The 20,230-nt window shown below is 38.4% G+C and overlaps 1 protein-coding gene across 6 annotated transcripts in view; it reads right to left on the reverse strand.

Moving 5' to 3' along the window:
• Positions 1–20,230, reverse strand: part of RUFY3 (RUN and FYVE domain containing 3) — a 65,515-nt gene that overhangs the window by 20,733 nt on the left and 24,552 nt on the right. For 5 of the 6 annotated variants that reach the window (XM_087827094.1, XM_087827091.1, XM_016207092.2 and 2 more), the window contains exons 2-6: positions 4,929–5,102; positions 4,031–4,148; positions 3,109–3,210; positions 2,436–2,559; positions 1,150–1,211 (exon numbers count right to left, since the gene is read on the reverse strand). In XM_087827094.1, coding sequence (XP_087683220.1) covers positions 1,150–1,211; positions 2,436–2,559; positions 3,109–3,210; positions 4,031–4,148; positions 4,929–5,102 — 580 coding nt within the window. Of the gene's footprint in view, positions 1–1,149; positions 1,212–2,435; positions 2,560–3,108; positions 3,211–4,030; positions 4,149–4,928; positions 5,103–14,176; positions 14,231–20,230 lie in introns of all 6 variants that reach the window. The other variant, XM_087827113.1, reaches the window with a different exon arrangement.

Consider the following 20,230-nt stretch of genomic DNA (forward strand, 5'->3'; position numbering starts at 1 on the left):
AACATCAAAATTCCCCTTCCCCCAATCTTTTCATAAAACATAGAAAGAAAATTGTGGCATAGATACACTGAACCAGAAGACAGACTTGATGTATAACCCCCTTGACATCAACAAGAAAGACTTGAAGGTTAAAAAAAAAAAAGATGCATGAAATCCCTATTAATAAAGCCCTTGTTATAGCTTACACACATCAACAATTTAGGCTGTAGATATGTTACAATCTATCAGAGGTATTTTAAGAACAAACACTTTCTTCTCCCAACTGATAGATTTTTTTTAGCTTCACTAGTTTTATAACAATTTTCCATTTGTTGTAGGAAATGAAGTAAGCCTTCTCTGGTGTAATAATAGTTGTTCTCAAAGGATATGCATTTGCCTTTAAATGTCATTTGGGTTTCAGAATGAATGGTATAAAAGACTTTCATAAAGATCAAGTGTTTATTATCACATGAAAAAATAAAGTGTGACAAAGGGAGGTTCACTTCTGGAACGAACTAATCTATAATAGGCAAAAACTAAACAGCCAGACTTTTCAATCGAAGACAAATTCAAGGCCACATACCTCTACAACTACTTAAAGAAACGCGTATAATCTTAGCTCAATGTCCAAGGTAGAAAACTTCAGACTACTTATGCTTTCAACCGCTAAATTTACAAAGGGCATAAGGTGTACTTTTGCTCTCCAATTTCTAAGTAGTATATGAACATTTTTAAAAACTTTTATTTTGAAATAATTATAGATTTACAAGAGTTGTAAAAGTAGTGCAGTTCCATTTACTACCCCTTAATATTAACATTTTACATAGCCACACAATGCATATTTAATACTGTAAATTTTAAGCAAACTGAAAATGCAATCCTTCTGGTCAAGACAGACCGTGTTTTCAAACACTATTTGAAGAGATGAAGCATTGGGTTGCTCTTATAAAAATTTTAATTCTATTTTCCCTTGAACCACATAGCAGGAAAACCATTTTAACTAAAACCCCTTTTAGGGTTTAGCAGACAAAACAGTTTTGGCAAGATGCTATAAAGCTAAACCATTAGAAAGTCTTTCAGTAAGTCTGTTAAAAAGTGGTATTGTTGTAAACTTTAAATGCTATCAAAGAACATTAACTACGAAAGAAACCTAATTTTCTTTGTACATACCCTTCACTACCTTTACTGCTGTTCCCATCCTTGAGATACATGGAAAAGTCTATAACTCCAACCTACAGAGAGAATTTTCAGAATTTAATATAAAATTAAATTATTTTTCCAAGGTATAACATGTCTCCTTCCAGACACTCAAAACAGTTGTGTAGTCATGACAATTACTAAACATTTTTAAGTAAAAATTTTAAAGTTTTACTTTTATTATAATCAAGAATTGACAAGGGCTGTAAGTAAAGAATCAAGATTTAGTCAGTAGGGCTAGAAGACCAGATCAGATTAAGAAGGTCTACAGAACACTTAATATAAGGTTTACAGTTTCTCTCTCTTTTGCTTATTTCAGGTATTCTGCTCCTGAACCTCTATGTTCACTTTTAGAAATACCTTTTAAAATTGTAATTACAATAATAATGTGCATACCCTTAGAGAAGTTTTAGAAAATACAGGTAAACAAGAGGAAGTAATGCAAAACACCCATAATCTCAATCACCTGAAGATCAGCACTGTGACGTTTTGGTATCTATTCTTCCACATTTTCATTTTTCAAGATTGCTGTTTTACCATTTAGAATTTTTAAGATTGCTGTTTTATCATTCAGCTTATTTCTTTTTAAAAATCCACATCAACATATCATACTTCCTTTTTAGTTTTCTCAGAGTAAAACATAACAGAAATTCACCGCAGTGTTTCATACAAAAGGGGTGAGAAACTGTCAGAGTGAAGGAAGCAGGTTTACTCATTGGACAATGTCTATGTGCCGGGCCCTGCTGTAAGTATATTACACGTACTGACTCCTTTATTCCTCACAGAATCACTATGAGATAGACAGAGACAGTACTTCTTATTCCCATATTACAGATAAGGAATCTGAAGCATCAAGAAATTAAGTAACTACGAGACATACTTAGCTAGAAAAGGAAGAAGCTGGAACCTCCCCCTAAACAGCTTGGCTCCAGAGCCTTCACTCTTAACTACCAGGCTATACTGACTTTTAGTATTTAGCCTGTGTATATACGTTAGCCCGTATATGTATATTTTAGCCTGTGCAAAATATTTTTAACAGGGATCATTGTCAAGATAAGAAATGGAAAAACATTCAGAACACATCAATAAGCCAAGTTGAAAGGTAAACTAATTTTTTACATTCACATCAAAATGGAAGGAAATCCTAGTTATGACTTAAAGAATTTCCCCTAATTTGGTTGCTATAATCTGATCAATTGAAATTCTGAGAGAACAGCACTCAGAGCGACACGCTTGGTAAATGAGTATCCTTCTCATACCTGAGAGTCCAAGTCTTCCCCTTTCATACAGAAATTGGCATCAATGACGTTCAGACCCACCAAGAGACCAGCAATTATGGCTCCTTCTTCTTCCATCATGAGGGCATTTGCTTCATAGAATTCGCTGTAAGAGAGATCCATGGAATGCTACCTTGTAATAAACCTCAGCAACCAATGTGAAAACGAGACGAGGAAAGCGCTTGCCTCGCGGTTGAATATGGTCATCTGTGGTAACAGCAAAAATGTACAAAACACCCCAAAGAGATGGCTTGGATACTTTATTTAGAAGGGAGGTACATGACTAGACTCTAGATAATAAACAGTCCAGCTGAAAGAAAAGAGATCAGAATGGTATTGTTACACATGTCAACTTCCTGTCTTATCGAACCTGGGTGGATGCTCAGGTGTCAAAGCCTTTCCTATTTTCTGGAGGTGTCAGGTTTTGGACTGCCCTGCAAAGCCATATATATGCTTCAGTGACAGCACACGTCATGAAAACGCCTATTCCTGACTATGTGTGTGAGGTGTGCAAGAAGGCATTAGTTGAAATATGTGAAGCTGTTATTAATCAACTGTTTCTGATCAACAAAGATGATAAATTTATATAATCTGACTTCATATGATAGAGAATGTAGCAAGAAAAAAGCAAAGTTCAACAGGAAGATGTTCATACCTGAGAAGTTCCTTTTTATTGATCAAAGCTTTCATATATTCTGACAGTTTCTTTTGCATTAATGCCAATCGAAGCCAGGCTCTCCCTCTTCCTACTGGTGTCCTACAAAAACACAGAAACCAAACTAAAAGCAGCAGAAATAGGGGTCACAGTGGGACAGACTCACTTACTCTTGCTATTGGTCCTCTGGCAGAACGACAACACTGAGGTGCTCCCCACAGCCTCTGCTACCATATCCCATGTGAGGGATTCTGTGTGGGCCAGCGGGTATGTCTGGGACAAATGCTCTGGTGAAGAACTGATTACTGAATGAGACCACAATTCAAGGCAAGGCCTTTGGGAGGCTCAACTGAAAATGTTCCATCAGATTAATGTTAGTAAATCCTCATAAGTTTAGTGTGGGTCATATCAGTACCCAAATAATAATAATGCAGACAAGGGCCACTTAGACCTCTATCTGATCAAAAATAAACCAATCTAATTTGGGAAGGTAATTAGTACTCTTTTTCAAGTTCTAAGGCAGGTTCTGGGTGTCAGTTCCTGAGGTTCACTTGACAACTGTTTTAACCTTGGTTTTCAAACTCTATCAAACACATTCTTTTTCTTAAGTCAAGTCCAGTATGCCACCTCCCTTGATCTAATTTCTTAAAATTCACTGATTCCCAAAGTGCTTTAAAAAAAACAAGAAAATGTTTGGTATTTTAACATGAAGACAACCTCTCTCAAATTAATAATAATAATTACCCCCCACAGGCATACTTCTCTTAATAGTCTACATTTCAACAGTGCATTTTCATAAGAACAGTATGCATTTTGGATTGTTATGAAATAAATTATTATGATCATCACTGGGTCTCACTCTTCAAGGGGATAGTTAGTAGGAATGTTTTCCCTGACAAACAGAATTCAACCTTAAACTTACTTAAGTCCTGGGAGGTCTTTAACACTTGCTGTTATCTCTGCAGCTTCTGGAACAAGCTTTTCTACCAGTTCTAGAGGCCCCCAGAAGGACTTATTTTGTCCAAGAAAAGTTTTCTTAGCTAAGGAGATAAAAACAAAGCAGTATTTTAATACTCTTTACAACATAAACATCCCTCAACATACACACGCACATATACCCTTCTCCCATCTATTAAATGCTCTCTTCTGGGAACCAATCTTAGATTACTAGTTATTTCTAAAATTATTCATGCTGTCAGAATCTGTAACATTTTATGAAAATAAAAAAATTCCTTACTTTCCAAGACTCAGTCCTTCCTCTTTCAGCAAGAACTTATGGACTAGCTCTGTAACAAAACATTTTAACAATATAGTACTTAAAGCTGTGAGGCACAGTGAAGAAAACAGTCCAGTAGGAAAGAATATATAGTCCAGAAACAGGCTATCAAATACTGGGAAGGAAGAAGGAAAAGCAGCAAAGGTGAACAAGACCAGGCCCTGCATTCAAGAGCTTATGGTTAAGTGGGAAGAGCATGGGAGCAGAGTCAGATCTGAGCGCTACTGCGTGCTCTGCCCACTTGCTGTGTGGCTGTGGGAAGGTCACAGCCCGTTCCAGGCCTATCTGCAACTTGTCAAACACAACTGCCAGACTGGACCAGACACCTGTAATGGTCCTTCCAGCTCTAGCATTTAATGATCTGTTTTCTAAGCCCTATAAGTCAAGTCAACCATATCCCTGCACTCATATAGAGTGCATTTCAATGGACTGATATTAATTCAGGCCTCTTACTCTTTGGCTCCATAAAGAATGTTTTTTCTTCTTTAGCAGGTACTGTAAGGAGACAGTGGAACGCACATTTGCACTCTGAGGCCATGCCTACCTTTCAAGCCATGCTTCAGGCAGTGCTCCATCACCACGAAAAACTGCTGGAGAGGTGCGTAGTCAGAGTCCAGGGTTCTCCCCAGGTTCAGAGCAGATTCGATCAAGCCCTTGATACTCAGCTTGGCCATGTTCATCAGGTTCATGCGTTCGTTAGCCATGAGATAATTAGGGTCTGCAGCCAAAGGAGAAGATGATGCCTGGTTACTGGATATAGTGCATTTTAAAATTCAATATAATTTCACTGTCTTGACCTTAAATTGATGGTGCAAAAGAAATGGTGGGTAAACTGCTGTTGTCTTGGCAAGAATCAAGGCCAGGGCACCAAATTATACTATTAGTTGTTGTAGTCTCCTTTGCCATGTACTTGTTGTTAACAAAACAACAACAACAAAAAAGAAAAAAAGTCAGTTTCCCTTACGAATATCCTTGATGAAACAGTAAAAATTATTTGATCAAATTTTGAGCTTTGAGTACAGTCTTTTAATATTTTCGCCACTGCATCTGCCACCACCCCAGCCTGGGTGCCCATGGTAACACACTATTCCACAACCTTCACCTGGTCTGCTTCCATCCCACCGCCCGTATTCTCTACACAATTTGTGAAGTGCTTGAAAAATAAAACCGATGAGAAGATAAGGCACTTAGTTTGTTACAAATGTACTATTTACATTATTAGTATTAACATTTATACTAATTATCATTATTTAAATTAAGCACTATTAAATAAATTAAAAATAATTAACATTAGTATAATGCAGTGCTAAAACTTAATCAATTTGCGAATTTTTTAAGACAGCACAGAGTGTGTGGCTCCCATCAACCAGACACACTATCTGAGGAAAGGGCTAGGTACCATATTTTATCTATCTAAACACTCAGTGCCTTGATTTACTGGTGTGTATCCTGTATCAAGTACTGTGGGCTGCTTCTTGCAGTTATGATCTCAATCCTTCCTCACAACATTCTATGAGACAGGTACCAGCAGCACCAATTTGCAAGGAAGGAAAATCAGGCTTAGGGAGTCAAGTGGCTGGCCCCAGCACACAGCTAGTGACAGATGCTAGAGCCAGAGGTTAGGCCCTGTTTCTCCAACTCCAAACCCGGTGCTCATTCACGACCACTACACTCCGTTCACAACCGAATCAGTGGCTCCAAACAATGCTTATCCTCTCCTGCTGACCGTTCTTTTACATGATTATCTTATTTAATTCTTGTAACTCTATCATTTAAGTAGTATCCCTTCTTTTCAGGTGGTAAAGCAGGTCCTTAAGTGGTCCAAGACCAAAGTTCATAGGTGGCAGAATTCAGACCTGGATCTGACAAGAAAGTGAACGCCCTTTCCACTACGACACATCTTCCCAAACATCAAATATGACAAATTTCTATAAAAACTGAAAAAGGCGTAAAGATCTGTGAAACATTTTAACTCTTCTTAGGAAGACAAAAAATATTGATAAACCTATGTTCCCATAATACAAACAAGCCACAACATAAAACAGGGATTATTTTATTTAACTGTCCCAAGCAATTTTCTTCACAGTGTTTTCATGTATATCTGCTTTCACAGTTAAATGAGCAGGATCAAAGAGCCGAATTCTAAGCTAATCTTCTCCATTAAGTTTAAGGACTTACTGTAGGTTTACAGTTTCAATTATACAAATCGTGGTTTACTCTAGTGTTCTCTATGGTAATACTTACAGAGAGTACTTTATTATGAATGTCAGGATTGGTTTATATTGCCATTAATTTTTTCTTGCACACCAACAAATATTTTAGGGCCATGCCTGAAATGTGGCTCTCTCTGTTCAGGGTAGGTCAAGTTGTCAAGACTAGAATAAGTTCATAAGGGACACAAAAGTATTTTTTTTTTTAAAAAAGAAGCTATGCCCTGAAAAACAGCCGTGAAGAACAAATTCGTAAGATATTAATTTCCAACTTTGTTACCAGCATTTATGGTAGTTTCTGACCTCCCATAATCAATGGGAGAAAGAAGCAGGGCAGGGGTGTGTGTGGGTACACATGAATGGTTGTGGACAGCTACTGGAGTCTCCATTTAACACCTCCCAGAGGTGGCAAGAAAATGTGGTTGCAGTTGGATAACTGGCTGCCCACAGGGAACCATTCCCTCTGCCTCAAGCCTGTAGACCATAAGTCAGGGAGCTAATAACAAACTTAAACAATGCTGCTACTCAAAGCACATAACCTGATTCCAACCTAGTTAAGAACCAGTCACGTGGGGAGAGCTGGATTTGGAGTATGTACGAAACATTGCACTTTAGGACTTTTTCCAGAAAAGAGTGATAATGTCAGCCCTTCTACATTGCCTCATCTCATTCTTTTTATAATCACAGCAGAAATGTTCACATCTGGTGTAGTCTGGGGCACATAAACTACAGAAAGATGGAACTAGCACCTAGAGAAATTAAATTCCTAATATCTTGGACTCCATTAATATGGTGATAGACCCTATCTAAACTAAACTGAATCAAACACAATCTACCCATTCTTTAGAAAATATTACTCTCAACCTCGGTACTACTGATATTTTTGGCAATCAGTTTGGGGGAGGTGCTGTTCTGTGAATCCAGTTTATCAGCAACCCAGGCCTTTACCCACTAGATGTCAGTAACACCCTCCAATAATGACAATCAAAAATGTCTTCAGATCTCCAGATACTGCAGAATGTCTCCTGGGAGACAAAATCAGGTTCTCTCCACACTGAAACTACTGCTCTAAACAAATTTTGAAAAGTCAAACAAAAATCAGGGTAATTTGACAATTATACATAAGAGTTCAAAAGAATTTACTGCTCATTATTTAATTAAAGCATAAGTTAAACTGATTATTTAATGCATATTATCAACATTTTTGTGTTGCATAGCATACAAGAGTAATGGCCATTACAAATAATTTTAATTATGTTTTCTGTTTAGTACTAAATTAAACTACTGAAAATAATCAGTACTTAAAAATTCTTTCTTTCTTTTTTATTTTGTAGTATTGGGTACTAGTAATTATGAATACTAAATCATTAATTTGATTTGTCACAGAATAAGAAATTCTTGATTCAATGAATTTGTTGTCTTGACTAAAGTATAAAATGACTGTGGAACTAATATATGCTGTTAAAAAGATGAGAGCATGAAGGGACTTCAGGAGGCTGGGAAAGTTGTTTTTTGATATGGATATTAGCTATGGGAAATTGTTGAGTGTGAAAAGTCATTGAGCTTACTTATGACATCTTTTCCATATATTTTATACTTTGAACTATAAAAAGTTAAATAAAGTTCTGTTATACTGTATTGGCCAGAAAATGATTCTTTTAAATGCATGACTTTCACAATATCATTAGTCATACTTTTTCTATGAGAAAAAAAAATGATTAAAATTTAATTTTTCACAATGCTAACATTTAAGACTATTAATCTCAAACTGAACTTTTGTTTGTTAATTCATTCATTCATTTTATTTTATTTTTAAAGTTTTTACTCATTTTTGAGAGACAGAGGAAGGGAGAGGAAGAGAGAAACATCAATCGGCTGCCTCCTGCATGCCCCTAGTGGGAATAGAGCCTCCAACTGAGGCATATGCCCTGTCCGGAACCGAACCAGCGACCTCTTAGTGCATCGGATGATGCTCAACCCAATGAGCCACACATTCATTCATTTTCTTTGGTCAATACTGAACATATACTGGATGTTAGATACTGTATTTAATGCTGGGAATCCAGAGATAAAAGACCTAGTACCTGACTTCGAAGTACTTACTATTTGTCAAACTTGGGTAATACAGAAGTCTGGAGAACAAAACAGGGAAGCTTACAGAGAATACCTGAAATTTCAGGGTAAACATTTTCATCTTTCACAAAGATCAATTTTATTCCGGGACAAGTAAATTAAAATGTTTTTTGTATTAGACCAAATATAATACCCACTGTATGGAATCAAATGTAAATTTTATACATTTAAAAAAAAAAATCTTTATTGATTTCAGAGAGAGGAAAGGAGAGGGAGAGAGAGAGATAGAAACATCAATGATGAGAGAGTCATTGATCAGCTGCAGCCTGCAACCTGGGCATGTGCCCTGACCGGGAATCGAACCCCGATTGCCTAGGATCCTAGGTCGATGCTCAACCGCTGAGCCACGCCCGGCCAGGCTTTATACATATTTTTAAGGCTAAGACAGTAGACATGATATTAATGTAGCATTTTAGGCAGCCTGTAAGTCCAATAGTTTCCTCTGCCACTGATGTACTTCTGTGGAAAAGTTTTGAGAAACACTGCAGACATACAGCAATAGGAACACTAACAAAAATATGAATAGGTCACTATGGGAATATGCACAGAAAAAAGCTACCTGACCTGGGCCCCTATTTTTTCATTCAGACTTAAGGGGCAGGTATGTAGATATAAATTCTCAGAGGATGAGGATTTTTTTTAAACTTATGTGTGTTCACTCTACAGAATTTTAAGGAAATTAAGAAGTATCCATTAACATGGTTATTAACATTGTACTAAGGGTGCCAGACCAATGTGATTAAAGATGAAGAAATTGGAGACATATAAACTGTAAGAGAGTGGATCAAATACTACTGCTCTCGTACAATCTGATTTTACACCCAGAGAATCAGACAAAATAAACAAAACTTTCTACAAAAATATAATAATTCAGAGGTGGCAGAGCACAAAATTAGTATATAGAAATCACTAGGAGCTATATATTTGCTAATGGAGGATGAGACTTGTGAGTTCACTCTTAAAGGACAGAAATTAGTCAGGCAAGGAGGGGGGCAGCAGAAGAGCTGGGAAGGGAGGAGGCTGAAAGGAACAGCCTGGGTAAAGGCACAGACGTGTGAAGGAACACAGCATACTAAGAGACGTGAAACAACAAATGCCAGAGATTTCTGACGCATGTAATGATGAGATAAGAGAAATAGATAAGGGAGAGGCTGCTAAGAGCCTAGTTTAAGGAGTGTGGATTTTACCTTAAAGCCAGTAAAGATTCTAATGTGAGGTATGATGTCACAGGTTTGATGCTAAGAGAAGCCATTCTAGCAGCCTCGGGGGAGATGAATTAGATGGGTATGGGAACTCAAAACTGAGGCGCCAGGAAGGGTCCGTTGCAACAGCTGAGGAGCACCAGTAAGAAATGGAGCCTCAGAACAGCAGGTGCTGTGTGGAGGAGAGGGAACTAGCTTAGAGGGAAGACCCGGAGGCACAATGCCAGGATTCGACAGCCTGGTGAGCCCCTGGAAGCGAGGGAGGAGACAGAACGGTGAGTAACTTCCCCGTCTCCAGTTCTGGTGATTGGATGGACGGTGGTGTGAGTCAGCTTGGTGGGGAACGCAGCAGGGGCCATGGACTAAAAAGACTTGTAGAAACGGCTGTAGCTACAATAACGAACTGTATTACTTGGTCTTCAAATCAAAGTGCAAGAATGTGTGGGTCTTCATCATCTCTCTTCAAGACTGCTAATTCTCACATGAAAAATCTTCAGTAAACTTTACAGTCATGTGGCTCATTTAGTTAACAGTGACGACAGAAACGAACCCAAAGTCAGGCTAGGAGTGACCGTGAGTCACACTGTTCTGCAAAACAATCATCTGAACAAGACCCCATTTTACCTCTTCATAGTGCAATGACTAATGTTCATACAGAGAAATTTTGAAACCCGAGGATATTTTCTTCCATTGAAGGAAGGGAGGGAGAGAAACATCAGTGGGAGACACATCGATTGGTTGCCCCATGAACATACCCCAACCGGGGTCTGGGATTGAACGTGCAACCCACGTATGTGCCCTTGACGGGGAAGTGAACCCGAGACCCTTTGGTGTGTGGGCTGATGCTCTAACTGCTGAGCAACATCAGCCAGGGCTTGAAAATTTTTTATAAATATTTGAAGGAAAAGTAAGTTATACTTAATATGTTAATATTAAGTACGTTACATTGCACCCAGTTCTTGGCAAAGTGGGGATAATTTGTATGTAACAAAACAGTTAATCTTCAGAATTTCCTGGTTATTTGACAGATCAAAACTTTTATGAGAAACAAAACAGTTGTCATGTAGAGATTTTCCCAACGATACCTAAGAGCATTAATAAGAGATTTAAAATGACAAATTGAGAGGTATAGAAAGGAAAGCTTACTCTATGTTCAGAATGACCGAAGTTTCTTACTCTGTAGGCCCCACTTTTCTCATCTTAAAATCATAATAGGGTTTTGAAGATTAAACAAGTTCACATGTTAAGTATTTAGAAATGCGTGGGTGGACAAACTAAGCACAAATGTTGTTAGCTATTAAATATATTATGGACCTCCATAAATATTATCATTTTAGCTAATTTAAAATAAACCTTTGCTGAATGACTATATGACACAGTGCTAGATGTTAAGAAAATCTCTTAGATATGTTCCTTCCATTTTTCAAGATGGTAGACATCAAATCTTAACCCAAAAGAAAACAGTTCAATGAACCAATGCTTAATCTTGATAATATTTCACACGGCTGTATTATTTCCCTAATTCAAGTAATGTCCCAATCACTTCAATGCTCAGAGAGATGGGTGGTAATCTGAAGATTCACAGAGTCTGTTTACGAGGCTTATAATAAATATAGAAAGGAATTCAGTATTTAGAGCAAAACTAAGAACATAAATTATGCGTTTTATTCTTTCATTCAATCTTCATAATTTTCTAGCGAATTTCAAAACATGCAGACACAAATTAACAGCATATGCTGAGATGAGAAGTGAAGGTAACTAATCACCCTGAGAAGATGCTTCATGTTCTACTAGACACGAGTTACAGACACTCTGAATATAAAACCAGCCATCACTGTGAGAAATCAGTCCACCAGAAAAACCTTCAATCCTGCCAAAATTAAAAAACAAACAAATAAAATCTAACGGTTCCAATCTGCAACCTCCTAGAGTTTGTTATTTTAAAAAGCATGTTTTTTAGGAGTCTGGAAGCCAGTGTTAACACTTTATCTATTAAAAGCCCATCTGTTTTGACACATTCACAGAACAGATAAACAGATTTGAAACAGCTCAGCAGTGAAGGCCTCCTGAAAAGATCCAGGCCAGCTTTCCCAGGGTTGAAACCAGGATCCTTCCCAGACCCAGAGCAGCCCTGCGTGTTACGTGTGGCTAATTCTCTATACTCATATTTATTCTTGCTACAAGTACTCATGAAAAAACTCAAAGTTATGTAAGAGTAAAATTCTGGCATCTCACATGACTGACACGAGGCAGAAGTAGAAAATGATATAAAAGACGATAAGGATGAAATGACTCAGAAGTTAACAAGTAAAGCTGCTTCCCTCCCCCATTCTGATTCTTTTAAACTACATTCCAGAAAGGTTTTTCTGTAAACAGTTCTTGGTCATCAATACCATACACCACTTGACTGGGAATCCACTAAGGTCATCAAAGTATTGATACGATTCACATCTTCTGGATTTTTTAATGTGCTCTATCTAGTGTTACAGCTCATCTTACTTTCCTTTTTGATTCTACCCATGACAAGCATTTCCAAAAATTCCAGCAAAAACAAAGTGAGAGAGGCAGCTGACTCTCATAGGAGGCTGGATTCTTGCAGTACTACTCTGCATTAGGAAAAACGGAATTGTATCAGGGTTGAGTCACAGAAAAGAATTCTTTAAGAAGGCCATGGGTTAGTTGGCTTTTATGTAGCATTTTTCTTTAGTACCTAGTCTATTAAAGAAGTAGAAACCTTAAACCTGTCTGGTGCCTGGTAAAAAATAATAGCAGCTAACATACAGTAAAAACTCATGGAATGAATCTATACCCTGCTTTTTTTTTTTTAAATCATGTCTGTGAACTGTCAACGAACAACACTGACTTTTTCCCCCCATTGAATTATACACAACTAGTTATATTAAAAGCAGAATCAAGGATGTAATAAAAAGGTAGTTTCACTATGGGAAATGAGATGAAACTCAGGACAATTTACTCATTCAAAGTCAAGTGCTGCAGAGACGCCTGGGCGGCGCTAGAGATGGGAAACTGCACTAGTTATGTCTGGTGTGACCACCCCAGGTCTGATCTGAATAGCAAGAAGTTTAGGACGATCTCTGCTCTCACGGATTTTATTCTTAACTAGGACGATACACACAAGAACTAGAGAACGAGGAAAGCGCCTTAAGCTGCGGTTTCCACAGGACCCCAGCGAATGGAGAAAGGAGCATGGGCCCAAGGCTGCAGAGGCACCTGGTGCCCACAGGCCATGACAAGGCCAGTCTGGGCAGAGCGGTGGGTGTGCGCGCTGTAGCTGGCAACCTTTAATTGCTCAGGCAAAGCGAGAGAATGTAAAACGATGTAGTCAAGTGGAGCCAAACTTCAGTTCTTTCTATTTCTATTTTAAACTGTGTAAATCACACCCTGACCGGTTTGGCTCAGTGGTAAGAACACTGGCCTGCGGACTGAAGGGTCCTGGGTTTGATTCTGGCCAAGGGCACGCACCTCAGTTGCAGGCTTGAGCCCCAGCCCCCAGTCAGAACAAGTGCGGGAGGTAATCGATCCATGTGTGTGTCCCCCCCCCCCCCGAAAAGCAATGGAAAAAATGTGTGAATCACCTTGAGTTCCCTGAAATTAGGTGCCAATTACAGAAGAAACAATTACTGGTTTGGGGAACCTTCATACTTTAGAACATACGTGGGACTTTTCAAAGTAATTCCACCAGAAAGGAATGACGACCAAGCTGAAAGCACTTCATGTCATGGAGGTCCTCTCATCAGAGCAACAGTCCAATTACTTTAGATTGCTGGGATATGTTTGTTCTGACTGCTGTGGGATGCACAGAAATATATATGTAACATAAATACGGATATATATACATTTTCATGAAGGATAAAAAATTTCACATCTTCCCCACACACAAATGAAAAACACAGCCATAGAAAAGCTTCATCTAATCTTGAAATAAAGTCCCCTTTGAACATGTCATTCAACTATTCCAAGGGAACAGTATAAACACAGATTAATGCCGCTTTCCTTGAAACCACGAGAATAAAGACTTTAAATGCAAGACTCTGGAAACCCTGATCCTGCATGAAGCATCTATACGAAAAATCTGGACACATGCTTACTGCTCCAGTTACTGCCATGGGAAGGAAAACCTAAAGCTAACATTCCCCCTTATGAAAAACAACCAAAAGATGGTAAGAAATTAAAAAAAAAAGAAAGAAAAGAAAACAAGGGCTGAAAGAGGTTGGCGTGGCACGCACCTTCTGTATCATCGCGCATTTGCTCCGCCAAATCTGTCAAATCCTCCCAAGAGTCTTTGCAAACGGCAAAAAGAAAGGAAAAGAAAGATAAAATGTCATGAAAGCCAAGGAAGGAAAGTGCTGTTCAACACAAGGTTTCAAAATGGGTCACTGAAAGGGAGATCCCCAGACCTCCTTCCACTAGTGCAGAGGTTAACAGTGAGGAGGGCCGGGCTATCCATCCCAAGGGGCACTATGACACTGAGCACAGATCCCAATCCTATGAAACATGCTTCAAAGCTGAGATTAATAATTTCAAAGTTCCCAATAAAAGGCAGCAAAGGTTCATATCCCATAAAAAAGTAATGCAGATGTTTCCCCCACTGAAAACTCAGAGGTGGCTCTCTGCATTCTAACTGTCCACAGTGTTGACCTCATTCAACATTTATTCTGTCACTTCAGCGAAGCTGAAACACCTGTGGAATATTTTTTAGACTCAGGACAAATATGCTAACTTGTGACTCTTCTTAACAACAACAAAAAGATCTAGAAACCTTTCCCGGTGCTCTCCACCCCCCCCCAGTTTTCGTTTCTCAGAACAAAAGGAAGATTTTAATTCAATGAAGACAGATGTTTATTAGATTAAAAGTATAGTACTCTCTCCCCTTATAACAGTCCATGTGAGGCTGAAGGACAGGAAAGAATGTGATTACAAATGTAACAGAAATTTCTTTCTCCTTCTCTTTTTCTTTCTCTATTTTATTTTTGTTTAAAATATTAAAATGCAGAAATTTCCATCTTAAAGCTATAAGATCACCATCTATTCTGAAATAAAATTTGAGAGCCTACAGAAAATTAAAAAAAAAATCAGTTAGCTTCATCCTTGGGTAACTCTGAAACTGTAATTACACACCACTGCGACAGTCATACTTAAACTCACTAAAGCGTGTGAATCTCACAGTGTAGTGCACAGGAAATAAAGAGCAGCTCTTAGAGGGCAAAGCACAACAAAATGAGAAAATGGACAAAGACTATGTTGTCCATGATACGCTTTCCTTCTTGAAAAGTCTGTCACAAAAGCCAGCACAGGGTCTGAAGCAGTATTTTGGAATCACCACCCAGGAAAAGAATTTATCCTTTGTCCTGCTCTCTCACTAGTTTATTAAACAAAGGGGAGGTAAGAGTATATTCTAGTGTCAAATATATAATCAGTTATCCTGCAACACAAATACATAAAAAGTTAAAATTTAAATTTAGATTCAGAAAACAGGGAAGCAGATGTGATATGTGATGTGATGTGGTATGTGATTAAAGAGGAACTTTTTGGAAACTAGATGTATGCAGACCACTGGTTAGGTCAGACACCGAGGGCAGGTAATAGAAAAAGAATGTATCTATACCCTATTACATTTGTACTGTCTCCCAATTCAAAAGTCTAGAAGTTAATGACTTAGAAAACCAATCACAGGAGTACAGCACAGAGAACCAGGATTACATTCCTAAACTTTCATCAACATCCCAAGTAAGTTATTTTAGAACAGAGGTAGGAGAGCATGACAGTTCAGAGAAGCCTGGGCTCGCATCCTAGCCCCACCCCTTACTGGCCGTGTGACCTTGGTTCAGGTACTTCATCTTTTCCCTCAGCCAGTTTCCTCATTTATATAACAGAGAATAAAACAGCACCTATCTTACAGCACTGTTGTGAGGAGTAAGAGTAAACACAGGTCCCAAACCCTTTACCTGAGTATTTTCTGCCTAAATCTATTTTGAAATTCAGGGGGGAAAAATACACACACACACACAAATTTTAGAAAGGTAAAATGGTACATCCCGAGACCCACAAACATGCAGAACTAGCAGGGCCTGGGGCAGCACTTCACGATCAAGCACATTAGTATTTCTGCAGGTAATATCCAAATTAAATAGGGTGAATAAAAACTATAAATAGCCTTGCCCTTGCTGATTGCTCAGTTGGTTCGAGTGCCGTCCTGTACAACAAAACGGTGGGTTTCATTCCCAGACAGGGCACATACATGGGTTGCAGGTTAGATCCCTGGCCGGGACACATACAGGAGGCAACCGATTGATGTTTCTCTCTCACAACGATGTTACTCTCTCTCTCTCTCTCTCTCTAAATCAATAGAAACATATCCCCAGGTGAGGAATAATAGATAAATAAATAATAAAAATCTATAAATAGCCTCAAGTAAATTCAGATCATGTTTTAGTACTAAATGAGTTCAGGCAAATTTATGAAAAACACTTTTGGTTTTTAGAGTTTTTTTTGATTTTGCAATTGTGGATCTGTATGTGTAAAGCACTTAGAAAGTGTCCCATACAGAGAGTGCAATGTAAGTGTTAGCTACTATTATTTATAGTAAATTACTGTTAAAATACATTATATAGAGATATATTTATATATAATTATTCCTTGGACAATATGCTATAGATTTATATTTATATGTAGGCTTATAAATTAACAAGAATGACTCTTTTAATCACCGCATTAGTTTGCCTTACAGACTTGCTCTGTGACCTTGTGAAAGTCAGTAAGGTGAATATTCCTATTTTAATCTTTATTTTCTTGAACTATAAACTGTATCTGTCATCTAATGAATTAAAAGTCTACGTTATTAAAGCAAAATATAAAGACCCTCCGAGATCTGTGTGGAGCTCTGGAAAGTGAATTTCTGGGCAGGCATGGGTGGTAAATATGAAGGAATCTCTCCGACTTTCCCCTTGGCTTGTCTGTCTAGAATACTCTTCTGTTCCAGCCAGATGTTTTGTTTTTAAAATAAAATTTAAAGTTGTAAGTGTCAGAGCAATGGAATCAATTTAAAAGAGCTCTCTTCCCCTGAAAGGTAAAAGGTGTGTTTTCCCCTTTAAAGTTGCTCTCCACTTTACCTTGGCATGCTCAGGGTTTTACTGTCACAGAGAATGGGTGCCATGCTGAAAGACTTAAGAAAGATTAAAAAAATTTTTTGCCCTCTGGAATATCTTCAAATTATCAAAACAACAACAAAGAAATCTAATACATTAATCAAAGCAGTGGATGGGTAGTGTGGACAACTCTTGTCTCCTCCTCAGAAGATTTCATTTTTCTAGGGATAACACTTTATTGACTTGAGCATGTTTTGCCAGGTCTAAAAAACTATATAACATTAATTTGTATCATTATAATACATATTCACAAATTGTAGAGAGGAGTAATCTAAAAGCTTGCTAGCTGATACAGAAGATAGGACCAGATTAAAATTTTGCTATGGATAATACATAATCCTGAGTTGTACCAATCAGAATTGTGCCAGACGTTGGTCAGTTCTCAGTCAACACACTACCCACAAGAAAAGGAGTGCACCGCTTAGGAATGCCAAGGGGACTGTCACCACATGTGGTGCTGAGACTGGTAATAAGACATTAGGACCACCCTCCACTCCACATACTATGATTAAATGGTCAAAAACGTTGCACCTGACTATAAGATGTATATGAACACAGACATTTTTTAAAGTCAAGAGATGAGACAATACTGGAACTCTGTAAGGACCCCAAATTAGGAAGCATAGCTTATTTGAGGCTCACTTAGCTATTTTCTTGGCTATCATTCTGTTTTAGGTCTAAGAATGAATAAATCAGCCCACTAATTTATGTAGCTCTGGAAATATTTAATTGGGTTGGACTGCAAAATATTTGTACAGTTAGTACATGGTGACTCAATGACGATAGCAGTGTGGTCTGGGAGAAGGGCGCTGGCTTTTACATTGAGATGGACCTGGGATGGCGGGACCACTATTCTAACAAGGCCTTGGGCTCTGCCTAGTCACTTCTTTTTTCTTTGGATGAGGGAACTGGCTGAAGCTCCTTCCCTCTTGAGAAGCCTGAGAAACAGCACTTAAATGGCCACCCCATTGTTTATGCACCTCGCCACTGCTTATGGACACATGGTTGTGAGATCTCTCTTCTTCCTCATATATTCTTTATACAGGAGTATTATTACTATAGACAACAGAGTTACAGTTAAATTTAGAGACAAATGTGAGGCTAGGTGTCTTTTATTTAAAATGATACTTTTTAAGTTTATTAGCTTTTTGAGGGAAAGTCTTCCTGAAGCCCCAACTACAGATGACAGATAACTCTTTGAAGGACTTTGCGAAAATAAAAGCTAACAAATTTAAAGTACTTAGCACATCATAGATACTTAATGTTACCTTTACCATTTACAAGACACAACGTGTGCCCAGTATTCAGACTTGGCTACAAACTGTATTCCTTTATGTGCCATAATTATTCAAAGAAAACAGAGGAAATGGGATTGAAAAACAAAACTAAATACTGAACACAGGGAAAAAAATAAGTCCCTGTAAGCAGACCAAAGGACAAATTTAATAGCTGAGGGCCTGTTAAACTAACAGTAATATAGTTAGCTTGGTAACATGATAAAAATTAACAAATGAACAGTCAAGTTAATTTTTTTAAATGCCAAGAGGTCCTGTTCTAATAAATCAGTAACATAGTTCAAGGTCTATCTTCTCCCCATAGTACAGTAAAAACAAAAATATCAGCAAAGAAATACAAATGGTCCTGGAATAAGTAACATTAAATTATTCTGATACTGTGATTTATAGTAAGAGATATTCAGTTTTCATCCCCAGTACCTGATGAAAGGGTTCCTGAATCTCTTGTAAATTCCTAAGTGATAAGAGCACAAGGAGCATCTTTTGTCCGAGCGAGTCAACTCGGGGTAAGCTCCTGAATGTTTCCTGCACAGCGCCGTAATCAGAAGCTTGGAATTTTCAGTCCTGCCCCCAACTTCTCTAGAAAGGGAAGGGGACCTGGAAATGGAGTGTATAATTGATCATGCCTCCATAAAATCTCAACAGTGCGGGGATCCAAAGCTCTCAGGTTGGTGAATGCATCCACATACTGGGAGGGTGACCTATCCCAATTCCACAGGAACAGAAGCACCAGGCCCTCCCAGGCTTGAGACCCTCCCAGACATCACTGTACGTATCTCTTTATCGGGCTGTTCACCTGTATTCTTTAGCATATTCTTCAATAAATTGGCAACTGTAAATGTTTCCGAGTTCTGTGAGCTCTTCTAGCAAATAATCAAATTCAAGGGGGAGAATGTCATGGGAAGCTCTGATTTGTAGCCAAGTAGGACAAAAATTGTGAGTACCCTGGGGGACTACTACTTCTGATTGGCATTGGAAGTGGGAAGGCAGTCTCATGTGGGGTCTGACGCTATCTCCAGGTAGAGTCAGAATTAAGTTGTAGGATACCCAGCTGGTGCTCCAGAACTGCTTGGTGTTGGAAAAACCCCACACATTTGGTGACTAGAGTGTCAGAAGTGTTCTGTGTGAAAGTAAAGGAGAAAGACACAGGAGAACTACAGGTTTTTTCAATGCAGTTATCAACACTTGAGCCATTTCATATTTACTGAGCATGCATGGTGGGCAAAGGCCTTTATAAGGCAGTTAGTACAGTCAGTTTGTACAGAAGTTATAAAGATGAAATGCCCATAGACATTGTCCTCAGGAAAACTAAGTAACTGTGACACAAGGTCAGATGGGAATGGTATTAGAGAGACAGAGGAGATTAAAAAATAGATTCCTAAGTCAGGTGAGCAGATAAAAGAGATACCTAAGTCAGGTGAGCAGGGAGGTGACACTGGAAGGCTAGGGAGGAAAGGCCCTGATGGGGAGTGAGGGGAAAAGGAAAAGCCTCCCCCCACGCCTCACAGGTAGACCCTTGGCCCTCTTGCCTGAATGGCTCCAATGGCAGAGATAACGCCTCTGATACACCTCAACTGCGGAGCTGCTGCCCACAGGAATAGACCTTAAGGGATTCTCAGAAGAAATGCAGTATTTCTAATACACACCCTAGGCTTCACAGCTCTAGGAGAAAGAAAAAAGAAATCTCAGCAGTATTTTCATCCCAGAAAGCAAATTCTAGCTAACTTAGAGAAGCATGAAATTTTCTCATTGTACATTAAAACTCATTCTCTTCTGCTTTGGACACTGGCACCAGCTTAAAGAAAAAACCCCAGATGTAACAGTATCATGCAGTTTACAG

Source organism: Miniopterus natalensis, chromosome 1 (assembly GCF_054644295.1).
Source record: "Miniopterus natalensis isolate mMinNat1 chromosome 1, mMinNat1.hap1, whole genome shotgun sequence".
NCBI classification, from domain to species: Eukaryota; Metazoa; Chordata; class Mammalia; order Chiroptera; family Miniopteridae; genus Miniopterus; species Miniopterus natalensis.